A 16,036-nucleotide genomic window follows, 5' to 3' on the forward strand; every position below is an offset into this window, starting at 1 on the left:
GCCACTGCGTTCTGGCGTCAATCCCATTAGAGTCCCCTTCCAATCTACTTTGGCCAGCTCCTCTCTCATTCCCCTTTTCTCCACTGTAACACTGATACATCTCACTTTATCTTCTCCCTCTCAAACTGCAGGATGAAGTCTATCATATTATGACCACTGCTTCCCAAGGGTTCCTTTATCTTAAGTTCCTAATCAAATCTGGTTAATTACACAACACCCAATCCAGAATCGGTTTTTCCCTAATGGACTCAACCACAAGCTCCTCTAATAAGCCATCTCATAGGCATTCTACACATTCCCTTTCCTGGGATCCAGCATCAACCTGATTTTCCCAATCTATCCGAGTATTGAAATCCTCATGACTATCGTATTTTTTTTTCCACATGCTTTTTCTATCTCATATTGTAATTTAATCCCTACATCCTAGCTACTGTTCAGAGGGCTGTATTTAACTCCCATCAGGGTCTTTTTACCCTTGCAGTTTTTTAATGCTACCCAAAAGGATTCTACATCATTAGATCCTATGTCATCATCATCAGGTGCCATGCGCAGTTTGAGCTTTGACTGCCATGGCCCACACACTCCTGTTTCAGGTCAAGTGGATCAATTCATTGGTATTCATTTCCAGTTCTCTGGCTGCTGTCTCCATCATCACTTGTCTTTGTCTTCCTCTTGCTTTCTTCCCTTCAGTTCTTTCCCATAATTACCGTGCATTCTAACTCCTCTTTCCTAATCACTTGTCCAATGAGGTTACGTTGCCTTTTCATGATCTCATACATTATTTCTTTTTGTGCTTGCTCTGTTCATGACATCCTCGTTAGACATTCGTTTCGTCCATGATATTCTTTGCATCTTCTTCAAAAACCACAGTTCTGTTGCTTCAATTCGTCTCCTCTAGTAAACTGGATAAAAGTAACATTTCAGTACTCTGAGGCTGGTTTTCATGCCTAGTTTAGTGTTGGTCAGCATACTCTTCATTCTCGTAAAGGTGTCTTTTGCCATCTCTATTCTTCTTTTGATATCCATGTCACACCTGCCATCTAATGTCACTCAGCTTCCTAAGTAGCAAAAGTTCTGTATTTGTTTTATGTTTTCCCTGTTTATTCTCAGCCTGCAAATAGGATTCTCCTTCTTTTTGGATATCACCATACATTCTGCCTTTTTGCAACTGACAGATAGACCCATTTTTGCACTTTCTTCAATGACTATATCAATGAACTTTTGTAGTTCTTCCCCCATATGCAGTGCATCTGCATATCTGAAATTATGGATGATTTCACCGCCAACTTTGATTCCCCAGGTGTCTCTTATTTTTTGTAATATTGTTTCACTGTACACATTAAACAAATCCAGGGAGAAAACACACCCTTGTATAACATCTCTCTTGATTTTCATAAACTGACTCACTTCTCCATCTATTCTTACAGCAGCAGTTTGTTCCCAGTACAGATTTCTGATTAGGCGGAGGTCTTTCAAATCTAGATCTAGAGTTTCCTGTAGTATTTCAAATAACTTACTGTGCTTCACTTTATCAATGCTTTTGTGTAGTTGATAAAACAAACAAATCTTTTTGCATTTGAATAACTTGTTCTGATAGTATCCTTAACATCAATATCGCGGTTCTTTCACAAAACCACATTGTTCTTTACTTATTTCAGCTTGTATCTTATTTTTAGCTCTTGTCATCAAAATTCTTATAAGTATCTTATAAGTATGGTCCTACATAATTCACATGCTATTGCTCTGGGTTTCTTAGGAAGAGTGATAAATACTTATAGATGAAAACATGGCAAGTGTTTTAGGACATTGGGCAATATCAGAAAGAGTGCTCCTTGTTAGATTCAGAGGGCAACCATTTGATTTAGCAATTATACAAGTACGTGCACCAACAACAGATGGAACAAATGAGGATATAGATAAATTCTATGAAGAGCTTGAACAAGCAAAGAATGGATGCAAATCTCAAGATATTGTTATTGTCATGGGAGATCTAAATGTTAAAGTAGGACAAGGTGCTAATGGAAATATCATAGGAAAATTTGGACTAGGGGAAAGAAATAAAAGGGGTCAGAAATGGGTAGAATGGTGCAAGATGAATGGTCAGGTCATTACGAATACCTACTTTAAAAACCATCCAAGACGCTTGTTGACCTGGAAAAGTCCAGGTAATAACACCAGAAATCAAATTAACTTTATTACTGTAAACCAAAGATTTAGAAACTCAGTGACTCAATGCAAGACATATCCAGGTGCAGACTGTAATGGTGACCATACCCCAGTAATATGTCACGTAAAAGTAAAACTTAAACTAAAGAAGCAAAAACCTAATCAATCCCTACTCAATGACTACTCACAATTAATTAAAGAAGAAAACTAAAAAACAAAAATTTACAATTGAAGTAAGGAATAGATTTCAAAGTCTAGAAATAGAGTATGTTGAAGATGATAGCAATCATGTAGAAATGAAGTTTAACTCTCTAAAAGATGCCTTGGTAGAATCAGCAAAGTCAGTGATTCCCAAAAAAGAAAAAAAGCACAGAGAATACATGGATGACAGATGAAATCAAAAATCTAATGGAAGAAAGGAGACGGAAGAAAACAATTCTTATACGATATAAGTCCTTAGATAAAAAAGTTAAAAGCTTATGTCAAAAAGCCAAAGAAGAATGGTTAAACCAGGAATGTGAGCAACTAGAAAGAATCCCTATTACTGATCCAAAAATGAAACATCAACAAATCAAGAATATTACTGGTGAAAAGCTCCTCTATTCTTCAGGTGGATATTTGAAAGCAAAGGATGGTACCATTATCATGGAAAAAGATGAGATTATGAACAGATGGACTGAGTATATTCAGGAATTGTTTGAAAACAATCAAGGTGAAAAACCAGAAATTAAGAAGAACACTGACGGTCCAAGTATTTTAAAATCTGAAGTTCGTAATGCAACAAATAAGATGAAGAAAGGAAAGGCAGCAGGTCCTGATGAATTAGTGATAGAACAAATTATCACCCTTGAAGATTATGGAATTGAAAAACTTACTGATTTAATCAATGATATTTATGAGACCCAACGTCACCCCTTTCTAAAGATTTGATATCATTTTTTACCAACAGAGCCACACCACTCCCTGTCTACCTGTCTGTTCTTTCAATACAACGCATATCCTTGGATGTTAAGCCCCCAACTATGATACTCTTTCAGTTGTGACTTAGTAATATCCACAATGTCACACCTGCCAATCTCTGACTGTTCTACAAGAACATCTACCTTATTCCACATACTGCGTGCATTCAAATATAACATCTTCAGTTCTGTTTTTAATCAGGTTTTGATTTCGCGCCGCCCCATACTTTAACTCACCCTACTGACTGCAATTTTGTCCTATGTTTTGCCTGTCCTTCTTCACAGTCCCACTATACACTGCACCTACTTGTGTACCACTTGCCCCATCCTCAGCCCTTTCAATCCAGTTCCTATCCCACTGCCAAATTAGTTTAAACCCTTCCAAACAGCTCTAGCAAACCAAAGATACTGGTGCCCCTTGAGTTCAGGTGTGACACATCCCTTTTGTATAGGTCATACCTTCCCAGAAGAGATCTGAAACCCTGCTCCCTGCACCAGTTCCTCAGCCACACTTTCATCTGACAAATCATTCTATTCTTACTCTCACTGGCACATGACACAGGCAGAAATCAAGATTACTTCCCTTGAGGCCCTGCTTTTCAGCTTTCTACCCAACTCCCTTTATTCTCTAAGACCCCATTCCTTTTCCTACCCATGTTGTTAGTACCAATACAACATCTGTCTCTTCACCCTCCCCCTTTAGAATGGTGTGGACCTCATCCAAGAGGACCCTGGCACTTGGGAGGCTTCATACCATCAGGGTGTGTCACAAACACAGAACCTCCTCTAACTACGGAATCCCCTACCAATACTACACACCTCTTCTTCCCCCCCCCCTCCCCACTTCTGAGCCACAAAGACAGACTCTGTGCCAGTCGCTGCGTCTTCCCCTGGTAGGTCACCCCTCTCCTCCCAGCAGTATAATTATTATGGAGGAGAATGGTGACTCTGCATTAGCTGCTTATTCCCTGACAGTCACACAGCTACCTTCCCCCAGCAACTTAGGGGTGAATACCTCCCTGTAGCTCCTATATATCACCACCTCATTCTCCCGTATGAGGCAAAGGTCATCCCGATGGAGCTCTTGTTCCTTAACATGGTCTCTTAGGAGCTGCAGCTCGAAGCACTTTGTGTAGATGTAGTTATCAGGGAGACTGGTGATCTCCCAGAGCTCCCTCATCTCTCACAAAGAACATGCCATTATGCCTAGATCATGGCCAACACAAGAGGGCATAGTTTTAAGGTGCTTGGAAGTAGGCACAGAGGAGATGTCAGGGGTAAGTTGTTGTTTTACTCAGAGTGGTGAGTGTGTGGAATGGGCTGCCGGCAACGGTGGTGGGGGCGGATACAATAGGCTCTTTTAAGTGACTCCTGGTCTTCTAAAGTAAGTACATGTTCGGCACAGCATTGTGGGCCAAAGGGCCTCTATTGTGCTGTAGGTTTTCTATGTTTCCTTCTCAATGCACTGGCTATGTATCATTAAAGAAAAAAAAAACTTTCCAGAAAATTACTTGGAGCCTCTGCCAGTTGAGCCAAAGCCTCTCATTGTTAACACGGGCCCACTCCACTTGCACTTCATTCCTTTTCATTGACCCTTGTCAAGTGACTAATAACCAGGCCATCTTAAACTCTGCAGACAAGTTCTGACACGCCCAGCTCCTTTTAAACACTGGCATATCAACTCAACAAGGAATTATTGCCAACTCTCTCGGTGATCTCCCGCTCCACGGACAAATCCCAATGGGGTTTTTTAAAACTGGTACAAAAACTCCAGAAGGAATTGTCACCAACTCTCTCTTAAACTTCAATTTAAATCAGAAACATATCCCAATTTTCTTCCCCCAACCTTGCAGGTTATAACCCGGTGACCGCTCGCCCACTAATTAAATGCAGTAAATGTTTCTGTCCTCACTGCACCTGGATAGAAGAACATGTTAAACTCTTTTACAGTCCTGTTATCTTACCATTAAGGTGATACATTTTCTCTGGGAAGGAAAGTGGCGTACAAAGAAACTTTCTACGCCACTATTTTATGCACCTTTATGCACCTGCCGCAGCTTTCTGTTTTGAAGTAAACAAGCATAACCTAGTTAATCATTTCCCAAAACCATCTCTCTCAGCCATGGTAACTTGTACATATCCTCTTAATCATCGCTAGTGCTTCACAATTCCTAAAATGCAATGACCAGAGCTACGCAGAATTCTTAACTGTATGTTTAATGTTTCACATAACTCTAGCATGATTTCCTTTCTTTTACATTCCATTTCTCCATTGATAAACTACCTTTGTAATTACCTTACTGACCTGCAAGCTATCTTGAGGAATCTGTAAAATGTCATCTGGTCTTCTGCACTTCATATTTTCCCTATTTCCATTTATTCCTTTGCCTTGTTTTCACCCTTGCCCTGCCACCTCCCAAACAATCCCATAGACTCCAATTGCTACTTTTCTTCACCCTAAGCAAATCTCTTATATTTTCCTAAATTCTACAGCTTTACAACAGTAACAAAGTCAGTTCTGGTATTGTCTACAAACTACTTAAACCATTCCCCCAAAACTCATGACTTACATTCCAATCAAGATAAATCCCTTTACAATGATCAGATGCCTCTTAGTTTTACCATTCCTTAAACAGGAGGAAAACCCCACATTTCATCTGTTGAACCGCAAATCAGTATGGGATTCTCCCAAACATAATGCAGATACACCATGCTTACACAGTCAAGTACTTTCTAATTTCAGAATAATATTTCTTGTGCCTCTTTATGAGTCACTTTTTGAGGCTCAAACCAGAAGAAAACCCCTCTTACCTTTGCTAACTGTGTCCAGGTTATAAAATCATCTTCCTGTTCCATTCGAATGTACATTATGTAGATTTTTCCTTCGGTGTCTGGAATGAAACTATCTTCACAGGGGTTTTTGGTATGGTCTAGAACCTTGGCCTCACTGCAGGAATAACCACCAATTATTAGAAATCCAAGAGGTCAACTGAAGTTAAGCTATGTTGTATATACTGCAAAGAGCAGGTTCATTTTAGTTAATCAACAATTACCAAACTGTTTGATTACTACTAAGGGTAGTTAAACATGATCACTGCTTATTAAAGGTAATGGTACAAAGTAAACATTTTCCAATCACAGAAATTCTTGAAATGAAAAGCTAAACAATTCAGTAGCTGCTTTTATACCCTGTCCTCTTATTCTATATAAATATTAAACAGGAAACGGGATCAGAAAGAAAACAAGTGAGAAGAAGAGCAGTTTTATTTAAACAAAGCACTACTTTACCTTACCAGCTTGTGAATTTCATTCTCATATGCATCCTTTTTCAAACTGGAAAAGAGGTCAAGTTTGAGCCCATGAGCATGCAAAGATATTTTATCAACAATGTTTTAAAATGGCTTTTAAGAATCATTAGTATAAAGTGTAAAAACAAATAGATTTTGATCTAAATACAAGAATGGGGCACAAGTAAATTTCTGGTTCAAAAATTGCCGAAAAGTCTGGGTTTCGGCACCTAAGTTACAGAGAAAAGTTGAACAAGTTAGGTCTTTATTCTTTGGAGCGTAGAAGGTTGAGGGGGGACTTGATAGAGGTATTTAAAATAAGGAGGGGGATAGATAGCATTGACGTGGATAGACTTTTTCCATTGAGAGTAGGGGAGATTCAAACAAGAGGACATGAGTTGAGAGTTAAGGGGCAAAAGTTTAGGGGTAACACAAGGGGGAACTTCCTTACTCATCGAGAGTGGTAGCTGTGTGGAATGAGCTTCCAGTAGAAGTTGCAGAGGCAGGTTCGGTATTGTCATTTAAAGTAAAATTGGATAGGTATATGGACAGGAAAGGAATGGAGGGTTATGGGCTGAGTGCGGGCCAGTGGGACTAGGTGAGAGTAAGCGTTCGGCATGGACTAGAAGGGCCGAGATGGCCTGTTTCCGTGCTGTAATTGTTATATAGTTATATAAGTCAAATACCAACATTAGGTAAATGAAGCACACAAGACTATTTGGGACACAATGAGATGTCGAAAGAGCCAAAGACTGATAAAAGTACAAGATACCTATCTACGTTTTTGAGCTGCACATTTGGAACAGTGTTGAGCTTGTGTTTCTTGAAATAAGCTTCCTACAAAAGAAAAAAAAGTGAATTACACAAAATGTGTTAATTCAGAACAACAAAACATTACAACTCAATTAAAATAGATTAAAATTAAGCCCTAATCACTAATCATTCAGCTATTGACGGTACTGCTGACTATACAAAAGCCAACCAGAAAGGTCACAGCACACATCAGCTGTTTATCACTGTAACTAAATTGGTTTGACCAACCCTAAATCATCCCATCAGAGCAGCTTTATATTAATACAACCACCTAGTACTTACATGAAAATACCCATTCATATTGAGTCCAACGATGCCAAAATGGTACGATCTGGATACATCTGGGATAATACATTCCCGACCTTTTCTTTGCTCAGGCATTCTCACCCACATGTCCCAGTCCCAGAGCTGTGAAGTAGTCAGAAGTTAAAACTCAAATAATCTTCTTTAAACTAAATATCAGGGTATATAGCTGCATTTTTATTTACTTCTTTATTATTTATTTATTGGTTTATTTATTTATTTGCTTTGTCCAAAACAATACACTCAGCCTGCATGATGCTCCTGATCCTGGTTCAATGCCACAGTTGTATACTATGCACTTTAAAGGTGCATTCACCATGACCACAATAAACTCTTAAATTTTCTTTGATAAATAGAAAATAAATTCCTATCTCATAGAATTACTATGTAATGCATGATAGTATGAAGACATTTTTTTAAAATATTTCTTCAAATGGAGTGTTTAAACATGTAAAAGAAAGCATTTAACTCAAAGCAATTGTGCTGACATCTCTTATCAAAACAAAGTGTTGATAAAACCACTTGGATAAAAATGAATTGTTGTACATTGATTTTAATTTAAACTTTCCAGATAACATCAGTGGCACTTATGCATTAATAATTTGCAGAGTCTTTGATCTGGGCAACAATTGTCAATATATTCATCCACACTTGGCAAGATGTCAATGTCACAAGCATTCTGGTTCAACCAGGTATACACGGCATTTCCCCATAGCACAGACATGACAAGTTGGCCCCTGTTGACATTTATTTAATGTATGATTACTATATGTTATTAAAATTTCATAAATATTCATGTTTCTAGTAAAAATTCGCCATCTATAAGAATGACCATGGATCCCACTCATTTTAAAAACTAAGACTTTGTTTTGCAGAAGCAGATTTGTGGTTTCGGTCAGTGGAATAGAAGATACTGATTGCAAGTAGGTACGATAACTATTTATTTATAAACAAACAGTGAAACCCTCAACCAAACATCGAAGTCAAACAAGTACTTATTTGAGCCCCCTGCATAACAAAACTGCAACACTACACATTCAATAACATTACTAACTCAAACAGGAACTTTGTTAAGCCCCCTCAAGTTACACAACTCTAACAAACTGTCTGTCTCTGTGTGGGGCCCTTATATCAGCAGAACACTTTCCCAATGGCTCTGCAGCCCTGGTCATGACCCAGCCTGAAAGGACCCAGTCCCTAATCAAGGGTCAGAACGTCTGGCACGCACTATTCTTATACTGCTGGGGGGCCCGAAACCAGAAGATGGTGCTACGGCGTGAAAGCCAGCTAATGGGAGACAGCTGCTACATCTTTCAAATGGCTAATCAGCGACCGGCACCGTGGAAGCGGCCTTCTATCGGTAGGCAAGTTTATCCTTTACATTACATTCTAGCCCTCAAAAGACACAACACCATGACTAGTCAGCCCTCAGGCTACTATAACCCCGACAAGCACCCCACTAAACTACATATAAAACACAAAACCACTGGCAAAGAGCCCTGGTCCCTTTCTCTTCTGTGTTTCACTCTGCCAAGGGCTTTAAATCCTACTCAAGGCGGGAAGGGTATCTGACCTTGACCGACACTGCTGCCCAATCGCATAAGGATTTATTTACATTTACAGGGAGTGAGCAGCATCCTGTGTGTTGTTGATCACATGTTGGAACGACAGACCCCATAAGGCGCCCTTCTTTCTATTAGATAGACTCATTCCAGTACCCCTATCATCCCATATCCTCAACAATCACGTGACCAGGGGCCTTACCAGCTTCTGCCTGGCCTGTACCTATCCGCCAATCCCTCTAGTTCCTTAGTGGAGAACCCCCTGATCTCTGACCTCGGAAGGGCCTATTGTAGTACTCCCATGGCATTTCCCAGGGGCCCCATGCTGGATATGGGATCATGTGGTCATAGATCTGAGCTGTACAGAGAGAATCATACAACTCTGCTCTATTTGAGAAGTTGCAGAACCTGGGCCGCTGTACCTCCCTCTGCAATTGGACCCTCAACTTCCAAACTGGAAGACCACAATCTGTGCGGATTGATGATAACATCCTCCTCGCTGACGATCAACACTAGCGCACCTCAGGGGTGTGTGCTTAGCCCACTGTTCTACTCTCTGTATACACATGACTGTGTGACTAGGCATAGATCAAATACCATCTATAAATTTGCTGATGATACAGCTATTGTTGGTAGAATCTTAGGTGGTGACGAGAGCGTGTACAGGAGTGAGATATGCCAACCAGTGGAGTGGTGCCACAGCAACAACCTGGCACTCAACGTCAGTAAGACAAAAGAGCTGATTGTGGACTTCAGGAAGGGTAAGATGAAGGAACACATACCAATCCTCATAGAGGGATCAAAAGTGGAGAGAGTGAGCAGCTTCAAGTTCCTGGGTGTCAAGATCTCTGAGGATCTAACTTGGTCCCAACGTATCAATGGAGTTATCAAGAAAGCAAGACAGCCACTATACTTTATTAGGAGTTTGAAGAGACTTGGCATGCCAACAAATACACTAAAGACTTCTATAATTGTACCGTGGAGAGCATTCTGACAGGCTGCATCAATGTCTGGTATGGAGTGGCTACTGCACAGGACCGAAAGAAGCTGCAGAAGGTTGTAAGTCTAAGTCAGCTCCATTTTGGGTACTAGCCTACAAAGTACCCAGGACATCTTTAGGGAGCGGTGTTTCAAAAAGGCAACATCCTTTATTAAGGACCTCCAGCACCCAGGGCATGCCCTTTTCTCACTGTTCCATCAGGTAGGAGATACAGAAGCCTGAAGGCACACAGTCAGCGATTCAGAAACAGCTTCTTCCCCTCTGTCATCCAATTCCTAAATGGACATTGAACCTTTGGACACTACCTCATTTAAAAAAAAATATACAGTATTTCTGTTTTTGCACGTTTCTTTAATCTATTCAATATACATAACTGATTTACTTGTTTGTTTATTATTTTTTTCTCTCTGCTAGATTATGTATTGCATTGAACTGTTGCTAAGTTAACAGATTTCACGTCACATGCCGGTGATAATAAACCCGATTCTGATTCCTCCATCTTCACCATCTAGCCAGATATCCCTATCCCCAATTGGCACGTTTGGATCATCTCCCTGCAGCAACAAGGCTCAAACCTTAATAGGAACCATTTGCCAGTTAGCCTGTCGGACAGCCTCCAAATGCTCCACCTTCACTACCCAACAGGCTATCTTCGTACCCTTGTCTTCTAGCACTTCAGCCTGGGTCAGTGCTGAATGAGAAGCTTCCTCCATGGTGGTACAATGCTGGTGCAGCACCACCACCTCATTCTTGAGGCTTGCTGTCTCCAGCTCTCTCTGTGTGATCGTCATTTGCTGGTGCTTTACGATGGCTGCCAGCAATTGTGAAAGCATCACTCCGGCTCTCCTTTCCCCTGAGGAACCTGCCTTATTAAGTACAGACATTATGTGGTGTCTGATATTCACCTCACAGGAGTCCAACTTGTCTGACCAGTCTCCAGGCATCAAGTAGGTTGGCAAGACTCCCAAATCTCGCACTGCTGTCATTCCACCCTGGGACATGACACTGGTCACACAGAGTTCTTTCTCTTATTTTCCCTTCTAAAGAAACTTAACTTCTGTTCAATCTCTGGATCATTGCTGACTATGCCAAATGTTTGACAGAAGCAGATTCAGTAAGTGGGACAGGAGACACTGATTGCGTACAAGCACTTTCACTATTTATTTACAGTGAAACACTCAACTAAGTATCGAAGTCACACAAGTACTTATCTAAGCCCCTTAAGTTACAAAACTACAACACTAAACACTAATTTCTAACTCAAACAGGTATTTGGTCAAGTCCCAAATTACACAACTACAACACTAAACATTCAACCGAAGTGTATGCGCAGCGGCACACTTTTCCAATCGTTCTTCAGTCCTGGTTACGATCCAGCCTGAAGGAAGGCCTTGGCTAAGAGGCAGAGCATCTGGCACACTCTAATCTCCAGAAGCCAATGCTACCGCATCCTTTGAACAGACCAATTAGTGACTGGCACAGTAGAAGCAACTTTTGACCAGCTGGCAAGTTAGCCCTTCATGTTACAACTTCTCAGTTCTTTTTAATATAGCTTTGATTACTATAACCTCTGACACGCTGCGACTACAATATTGTACTTTACCCATCAACAAAAGATAGGACAATGCTTTTCAGATAATCAATTATTTCCAACTACACTAACAGAATCAAGAATTTGCACCAACTCTTTCAATTGGCAATAATAATTATTGCTCCATTCTTGACATCACATCCTGGTTAATCAAAATATGACAACTTAGGGATCTTTACTAAATTATTATGGTTTCTTTTAATTTTTCCTTAGCTGTACAATGCAAATGATCTGGCCCGGGAAAGAGAGGAAATAGTTGTCTGATACAAGTACATTGACCAAAAAAATCCATTTAATGGCTCACTCTCTGAAGAGATGCCTTATTGCAAAGGCAATAGGAATGGAAGGGAGAAAGAGAAAGTTCTTTAAGTTGGACATGGTATTTCTGCTTTTTTTTCTGAATTTCATCTCTCATCCCCATAAGAAATTAAAATAATTTGTAAATAATTACTGCACAGTTCCACTAATGTATAACAATTCAAAAGGAAATTAACATACATATTTAAGATACTTTTTCTACAATTCCTGCCAAGAAAAAAAATGTGAAAAGAGAGAGCAGAAAGAAAAAAAAATTGTCACACTGATACACTCAAAGTGATCGTTATGGAAAAAATTAAAACAGCTGTCAGAATAACACATAGGAACTAACATTGAATTAATGGACTAGGAATTAAAACAACCTTACCTTTTCTGGTGTTGGCCACTTTGGCTCCAGCTCATCTTTATAAAGGCTCTTCTTTAGAACCCATCCAAGCCCTGGCATACTCTCTACTCGATAGAGCAGAGCAATGTCCTCTGCTGTGTGCTCATAGCCCTAAGGTTTACACACAAAGTATCACTCATTTTCAACCATGGAGAACAGCAAGTAATCAACAAGCAATACTGATCTGATAACAGCATCAGTCACAGATAATTTGTAGAGCAGAAAGAAAATCAACCATAAGAACATAGATGTATCAAAATGCTTTAAAACAGAAGTTAACTTTCTCCATTTACCTTTACAAACACTGTAAATTATCACAAAATTTAATTTAATATTGTCATTTAGAACAAACACTTCAATGGAAAAGGCATCAAATAAGGAGGCAGTGATTTCCCAATACAAGTAGAGCAGCTGAACACACTAAACACAGCTAAAGTGGTAGCAACCATCATTTTGAGTTAAAACCCAATTACACAATCCATCCCCTCCACCTCTATGATCCTCTCCATAACAGATGCTAATCTGATCCACTATGCAGGACTCAAATGACATCAAAATTACTTGAATGTTATGGAAAATAACAACACTCAATGCTGGGAAGCTAGTGCCAATGATAGAGCTGGCCAAGTTTTCAAATTTCAGCAGCTGCTTTTGCTCCATTACCGTGGTACCTCAATAACAGATGCAGATGCAACCAGTTAGAATGCTCTCCATGGCACAACTGTAGAAATTTGCAAGCACATTTAGTGACATACCAAGTCTCCTTAACTTTTTAATGAAATACTGACCCTGTCATACCACCTTGTAATTGCATCAAGCATTCTTTGTAATTGTTGGGCCCAGGATAGATCTGCAGCAAAGATGACAAATACAAATACTTTATTGTCACCAAACAATTGATACTAGAGCGTACAATCATCGCAGTGGTATTTGTTTCTGCGCTTTGCGCTCCCTGAAGTACAAATCAAAGTAAATATAATAAAAATTTAAATTATAAATCATAATTAGATAATAGAAAAGGGAAAGTACAGTAGTGCAAGTCAGGTCCAGATATTTGGAAGGTATGGCCCAGATCCAGCTCAGGATCTGTTCAGCAATCTTATCACAGTTGGAAAGAAGCTGTTCCCAAATCTGGCCGTATGTATCTTCATGTTCCTGAACCTTCCCCCGGAGGGAAGTGGGACAAAAAGTGTGTTGGCTGGGTGGGACTTATCCTTGATTATCCTGGTAGCACTGCTCCGACAGCGTGTGGTGTAAAGTGAGTCCAAGGATAGAAGATTAGTTTATGTGATGTGCTGGGCTAGGTTCATGATCTTCTGCAGCTTCTTCCGGTCTTGGACAGGACAACTTCCATACCAGGTTGTGATGCACCCTAGAATAATGCTTTCTACTGTGCACCTATAAAAATTAGTGAGGGTTTTAGGGGACAGACCAAATTTCATCAGCTTTCTCAGGAAGTAAAGGTGCTGGTGGGCCTTCTTGGCAGTGGACTTTGCTTGATAAGACCAAGTCAGGTCATTTGTGATATTCACCCCGAGGAACTTAAAGCTTTTGACCTGTTCCACCTGCGCACCACCAATGTAGATGGGGTCATGCGGTCCGCTACTCCTTCTGAAGTCAACAACCAATTCCTTCGCCTTGCTGACCTTGAGGGATAGGTTATTGTCTTCGCACCATGCCACCAGGTTCTTAATTTCTTCTTTCTTCTCAGACTCATCATTACTCAAGATGCAGCCTACAATTGTGGTGTCATCAGCAAACTTATACATTGAGTTTGATGGAAATTTGGCTACATAATCATGGGTGTACAGTGAGTACAGCAGGGGGCTGAGTACACAGCCTGTGGGGCACCGGTGCTCAGAGTGATTGTAGAGGAGAGCTTGTCCCCTATCATTACAGCCTGGATCCTGTCTGTGAGGAAGCTGAAGATCCAGCTGCAGATCTGAGTGCTAAGACCCAGGTTCCGGAGCTTAGGAATCAGTTTATCTGGAATGATGGTATTAAAGGCAGAGCTGTAGTCGATGAAAAGGAGCCTTACATATGCGTCTTTATTCTCCAAGTGTTCTAAGGAGGAATGTAGTGCCAGAGAGATGGCATCTGCCGTTGACCTGTTGTTCTGGTAGGCGAATTGCAAAGCGTCGAGGTTGACCGGTAGATTATGGTTGATGTGTGCCATAACCAATCGCTCGAAACACTTCATAGCAATTGATGTTAGAGCCACAGGTCGGCAGTCATTCAGGCATGCCACCTTGCTTTTCTTCGGCACCGGGATTATCGTTGCCTTCTTAAAACACGAGGAGATCTTAGACTGAAGCAGGGAGCAGTTGAAGATGTCAGCAAACACTCCAGCTAGCTCGCTTGCACAGGCCCGGAGAACCCGTCCCAGGACACCATCTGGGCCCATCGCCTTCCTTGGATTTATCTTCAGGAAGATTCTTCTAACGTCTTCCTCGGTGACGATGAATCTCGATGCCACCAGGTCTGGTTCATCCGGAGGGGGCGGGACGCTCCTCTTCTGTTCGGATCTTGCGTAGAATACGTTAAGTTCGTTAGGAAGAGAAGCGCTACAGTTATTGATATTCCCAGCCTTTTCTTTGCGTCCAGTGATCTCATTTAGACCCTGCCGTAGTCTACTGGCTTCCCTCTGGTTAGCGTGGGCTTCCAACTTGGCTCGATATTGCCTCTTGGCACCCTTAATGGCTTTCCGGAGTTCACGCCTGGATTCCATGTAGCAACTGGTATCTCCAGACCTAAAAGCCACAGCTCTAGCCTTCAAAAGGGACTGGACCTCATAATTCATCCAAGGTTTCCGGTTAGGGAATACCCGGATCGTCTTGCAAGACACACAGTCCTCTGTGCATTTCCAGATAATGTCCATGACAGCTGAGGCATACTCATCAAGGTTAGCTGCCGAGTCCTTGAATACTAACCAGTCCACCGATTCAAAGCAGTCACGGAGGACCTCATCCGTTTCCTCTGTCCAACGCAACAACACTTTTGACACAGTGACCTCCCGCTTCAGTTTCTGTTTGTAAGCCGGGAGGAGGAGTACGGCCTGATGGTCCGATTTTCCGAAGTGAGGTCGTTGGATGGAACGGTAGGCATCCTTGACTGCTGTGTAGCAGTGGTCAAGTATATTCGGGCCTCTAGTGGAGCAGGAGACATGTTGGTATAACTTTGGCAGCGCTTTTCTGAGGTTGGCCTGGTTAAAGTCCCCAGATGTAATGAGTAAAGCCTCCGGATACCTGGTCTCAAGTTCAATGATGCTGGCATACAGTGTATTCACAGCACACTCCACGTCCGCCTGGGGGGGGGGAATGTAGACCGCTGTCAGTATTACCGAGGTGAATTCCCGTGGCAGATAATAAGGTTGACAGTTCACCGACAGATGTTCCAGGTCTGGACTGCAGGAGCTTGTCAGTGCCATTGTGTCCAAGCACCACGCAGTGTTGATCAGTAGGCAGACATCACCTCCCTTCGTCTTGCCCGAAGACACCATGCAGTCCATCCGATGGATCGAAAATCCCTCTGGTCGGGTAGCACAGTCAGGGGTGGCAGGGGAGAGCCAGGTCTCTGTGAAACAGAATACACAGCAGTTCTGCATCTCCCTGCAGTAGGCGAGTCTCCCTTTAAGATCATCCACTTTGTTCTC

At 41.3% G+C, this 16,036-nt stretch overlaps 1 protein-coding gene across 3 annotated transcripts in view; it reads right to left on the minus strand.

Moving 5' to 3' along the window:
- pomgnt1 (protein O-linked mannose N-acetylglucosaminyltransferase 1 (beta 1,2-)) overlaps positions 1 to 16,036 on the minus strand; it is an 80,481-nt gene that overhangs the window by 12,599 nt on the left and 51,846 nt on the right. For 2 of the 3 annotated variants that reach the window (XR_012101027.1, XM_073062978.1), the window contains exons 15-19: positions 12,367 to 12,495; positions 7,508 to 7,633; positions 7,185 to 7,249; positions 6,414 to 6,458; positions 5,937 to 6,072 (exon numbers count right to left, since the gene is read on the minus strand). Coding sequence is in view for 2 of the 3 variants with exons in the window: in XM_073062978.1 (XP_072919079.1) it covers positions 5,937 to 6,072; positions 6,414 to 6,458; positions 7,185 to 7,249; positions 7,508 to 7,633; positions 12,367 to 12,495 (501 nt within the window). In the remaining variant the exon portion in view is untranslated. Of the gene's footprint in view, positions 1 to 5,936; positions 6,073 to 6,413; positions 6,459 to 7,184; positions 7,250 to 7,507; positions 7,634 to 12,366; positions 12,496 to 16,036 lie in introns of those variants that run through there. The other variant, XM_073062979.1, reaches the window with a different exon arrangement.

Source organism: Hemitrygon akajei, chromosome 12, assembly GCF_048418815.1.
Source record: "Hemitrygon akajei chromosome 12, sHemAka1.3, whole genome shotgun sequence".
NCBI lineage: Eukaryota > Metazoa > Chordata > Chondrichthyes > Myliobatiformes > Dasyatidae > Hemitrygon > Hemitrygon akajei.